This window comes from Poecilia reticulata, unplaced genomic scaffold (assembly GCF_000633615.1).
Source record: "Poecilia reticulata strain Guanapo unplaced genomic scaffold, Guppy_female_1.0+MT scaffold_181, whole genome shotgun sequence".
Classification (NCBI taxonomy): domain Eukaryota; kingdom Metazoa; phylum Chordata; class Actinopteri; order Cyprinodontiformes; family Poeciliidae; genus Poecilia; species Poecilia reticulata.
In genome coordinates, this window is record NW_007615018.1 from 72,526 (window position 1) to 76,337 (window position 3,812).

A 3,812-nucleotide genomic window follows, 5' to 3' on the forward strand; every position below is an offset into this window, starting at 1 on the left:
TTCTGGTTCTGGTTCTGCTCTGCATCCCCAGAACCAGAACCAGACGAGGAGAAGCAGCTTTCAGCTTCTATGCACCACAGATCTGGAACAAACTTCCAGAAAACTGTAAAACAGCTGAAACCCTGAGAGCCTTTAAGTCTCAACTTAAAACCAGCTGGTTAGAGCTGATTATGGCTAAACTAGGGTTAGAGTGCCGGTTTTGATGTCTTCAATGTTTTTATGTCTTTAATGTTTTTAATTTCTTTTTATTTCTTTTCTACGTTTTAATGATGTAAAGCCCCCGGAAAACGTCCCAGTTAAACGACGTGTAACTAAAGTCCTACAGGGTTTAGAGTCCCAGTTGACGGCGTTTCAACTACAAACCTAGAGGTTGGAGTCCCTGTCAAACGGTGTTTCTGACTAAAGTCCCAGAGGGTTAGAGTCCCAGTTAAACGACGTGTAACTGAAGTCCTAAWAGGGGTTTTAATGYTTTTATCTTTTTCAAAATCTCTTTCTCACTGTTTATTCACTGTCACATGAGGTTTTTATTTGAATCATGTAAAGCACTTTGAAATGCCTCGCTGCTGAAATGTGCTATACAAATAAAATTTGATTGATTGATGATCTTTGTCTCTGTTATAAGATCATGTCTGACATCACCAGCTGCTGTCCCCTGTCCGTCTCTCTGTCCCCGTCCAGCCGGCGCTCCCTCTACCTGGTGAACCTGGACGCTCCGTCTGAGCCGTCCCGTAAGATGGGTCGCCACAGTAAGTGGGACGTGGGGACGGTCCAGTGGAACCCGCACCGGTCCCAGGCTCACATCTTCGCCGCCTCGGTGAGTTCTGCTGCGGTCCGGTCCGGTCCGAACAGGTTTCTACTGGAGACTCTGAACCATTGATGAACGAATCCCCAGCTGTTTATGGTTCCGACCATTTCATGAAGTCGCATCCAGGCATGATGCTGCCACCGCCATGTTAGACTCGGTGGGACTTTGGGGTCCAGGTCCTGAATGTTCCCTCTGTTTCCAGAGCAACCAGCGAGTGGACCTGTACTCCTGGAGGGACGGCTGTGGAGAGACTCACACGTCCCTGCAGGGACACACCCGGGTCATCAGGTGACAGACACAAACCAAGCACACCTGTCCACAGGTGGGGACAGGTGAGACTCACTGTGTCTGTCCCGGCAGCGACCTGGACTGGTCCTGGTTCGACCCGGAGCTGCTGGTGTCCAGCTCAGTGGACACCTACATGTACATCTGGGACACCAGGTAAGAGGAAAACCCAGGACCGGACCAGAACCGGTCTCAGAAGACACTGGACCTGTTGTCCTCATGTCTCTCTGTCTGTCTCCACAGGGACACTCGGAAACCCACGGTGGCGCTGTCTGCCGTCGGTGAGTCCTCAGCCTAAAACGTTCCCAAGTTCCCTGAACACACCGCTGACCGCCGTCCCTGTCCCACCGTCCCTGTCCCACCATCCGTGTCCCCTGTCCCTCCAGCCGGAGCCGCTCAGGTGAAGTGGAACCGGAGGAACCCACACCTGCTGGCGTCCAGCCATGACGGGGATGTCCGCATCTGGGACAAGAGGGTGAGATGTCCTGCGGGTTGTGGGATGGGTCTGGCAGCTGGACGACCTCTGACCTGTCCTCCTGTCTGCACAGAAACCCAACACGGCGGTGGAGTACCTGGCCGCTCACCTGTCCAAGATCCACGGCCTGGACTGGCACCGAGACAACGAGTTTGTCTTCGCCACGTCCAGCCAGGACAACTCCGTCAGGGTGAGGACACGCCGTCCTAAACGTCTCATCAGGACAGTGTCCTGACGAGACGCCCTTTCTCTTCTGTCCCCAGTTCTGGGACTACCGGCAGCCCAGGAAGTACCTGAGCGTCCTGTCCTGCCAGGTGCCGGTGTGGAAGGCCCGCTACACGGTGAGACACGCTCGTCTTTGTCCCGGTCTGTGCCCCCGTCCCTCTGTCTCACCCTGTCCCCGTCTGTCCCCAGCCGTTCTCCAGCGGTCTCGTCACCGTCATGGTCCCTCAGCTGCGGCGGGAGAACAGTCTCCTGCTGTGGAGCGTTCTGGACCTCAACAGTCCCGTCCACGCCTTTGTTGGACACGATGACGTCGTCCTGGAGTTCCAGTGGCGTCCCCAGAAGGAAGGTGAGCGTCCCCCAGTCCGCCGCCCCCTCAGACAGCCAGGTGCAGACAGTCAGAGTGTCTCCTGTCCCCCAGGGTCCAGAGACTTCCAGCTGGTGACCTGGTCCCGGGATCAGACGCTGCGGATCTGGAGGGTGGAGCCTCAGCTGCAGAAGGTAGGTCAGCGGCCAATCAGAGCTGGGCGAGACGCCACTGCGCTCTGATTGGCCGCTCCCTGTCTCCCGCTGCAGCTGTGCGTCAGCGACCTGGTGGACGAGCTGATGGAGGACGTGTCCATCGCCGTGGAGACGGAGAAGTCCCTGGGCACACAGCAGGGCGGGGCTCCGGCTTCGGACGACCCGCAGGGTACGAACAGAATTCAACTGCTCCAGAACCTTTGGCTGACGTGACCTTTGACCTTCTGCCTGACCTTCGGGTCTGGACTGTCCTCTGGGACAGTCCAGACCCGGAGCAGAACCCAGAACTCCGGGTCTGGGTCCGGTTCTGGTCCAACAAACCATCAACTGGACCAGAAGCAGAACAGGTGCTCAAAGCATTTGAGAACCACAGCAGCTGAAAATGTTAAATGTTCTGGTTCCAGTAGAACCGGGTCGACCCGACCATCAGGAGGGAACCGTCCTGAGGTCCAGATAAATGCTCCTCCGTCATGTGGCCGACCCGGCCGACCCGGGTCTCTGCTGTGGCGGAGCTGAAAGCTGAATGTCTCAGTGCAGATTGTCACCCAAAGGCCGAAGGTCAGAGGCTGAACATCAAGGTTTGGTCCAGCCTGACCTCTGACCTCTCCTCCTAGGTCAGGCGGCGAGCCGTCCGGACCCGACTGCCGGTTCTGGTCTGACCCAGACTCTGCAGCAGGAGTTCTCCTTGGTCAACCTGCAGATCCGGAACGTCAACGTAGAGGTGAGGCTTCGTCCTCGGCCCGGTTCCGCCGGCCCGGTTCCGCCAGCTGTTTGACCCGGTTGTGCGTCTGTCCCCAGATGGACGCCCGGAACCGGAGCTGCGTGGTGTCGGCCCACTTCGGCGGCCAGCGGGTCCACCTGGTGGTCAACTTTCCGGTCCAGTACCCCAACAACGCCGCGCCCTCCTTCCAGTTCGTCGCCCCGACGACCATCCCGTCCGCCATGAAGACCAAGATCCAGAAGGTCAGTGATGGCACAGAACCAGAACCAGAACCGGCTGGACCAAAGGGATCAGCTGGTCCTGATGCACCTGGACCAGAACCATTCTGTCAGAACAGACAGAAGCAGTCTGAACTCCTGAGTGATGACGGTCCCTTCAGTCCGGTCCGGTCCACTTACCCGACCCAACGCAGAACCTCAGCGATGCCTTCAGCAGATGTTGGGGGACCCAGAACCAGACTGGACCCGGACAGGGCCCGGTGTGGACCAGAACCTGAGTCCAGCTGTCTGTGTCCAGGTCCTGATGGACACGTCTCTGCAGAAGGTGAAGCGGAACCAGAACTGCCTGGAGCCGTGCGTCCGGCAGCTCGTCTCCTGCCTGGAGTCAGACATGGTGAGAGCATCAGAACCGGGTCAGGACCAGGTTAGAACCGGGCAGCGCCATCCTCAGCATTTTGTCTCTGTCCATCAGACCCAGGAGGACGGTCCGGCGTCCGGCCCGTTTGTCCTGTCCAATCCCGTGGCTCCGTCCCTGCAGGCGTTCCCCCGGGTCACCAACACCTA

The 3,812-nt window shown here is 57.8% G+C and overlaps 1 protein-coding gene across 1 annotated transcript in view; it reads left to right on the top strand.

Moving 5' to 3' along the window:
• The window catches only part of wdr59 (WD repeat domain 59), a 21,889-nt gene that overhangs the window by 9,631 nt on the left and 8,446 nt on the right, over window positions 1-3,812 (top strand). Inside the window, exons 4-17 of the mRNA XM_017303087.1 lie at window positions 679-814; window positions 1,008-1,093; window positions 1,166-1,246; window positions 1,334-1,371; window positions 1,477-1,565; window positions 1,639-1,755; window positions 1,829-1,906; window positions 1,980-2,136; window positions 2,209-2,288; window positions 2,364-2,478; window positions 2,924-3,030; window positions 3,108-3,272; window positions 3,547-3,642; window positions 3,721-3,810. Coding sequence (XP_017158576.1) covers window positions 679-814; window positions 1,008-1,093; window positions 1,166-1,246; window positions 1,334-1,371; window positions 1,477-1,565; window positions 1,639-1,755; window positions 1,829-1,906; window positions 1,980-2,136; window positions 2,209-2,288; window positions 2,364-2,478; window positions 2,924-3,030; window positions 3,108-3,272; window positions 3,547-3,642; window positions 3,721-3,810 — 1,435 coding nt within the window. The remainder of the gene's footprint in view (window positions 1-678; window positions 815-1,007; window positions 1,094-1,165; window positions 1,247-1,333; window positions 1,372-1,476; window positions 1,566-1,638; window positions 1,756-1,828; window positions 1,907-1,979; window positions 2,137-2,208; window positions 2,289-2,363; window positions 2,479-2,923; window positions 3,031-3,107; window positions 3,273-3,546; window positions 3,643-3,720; window positions 3,811-3,812) is intronic.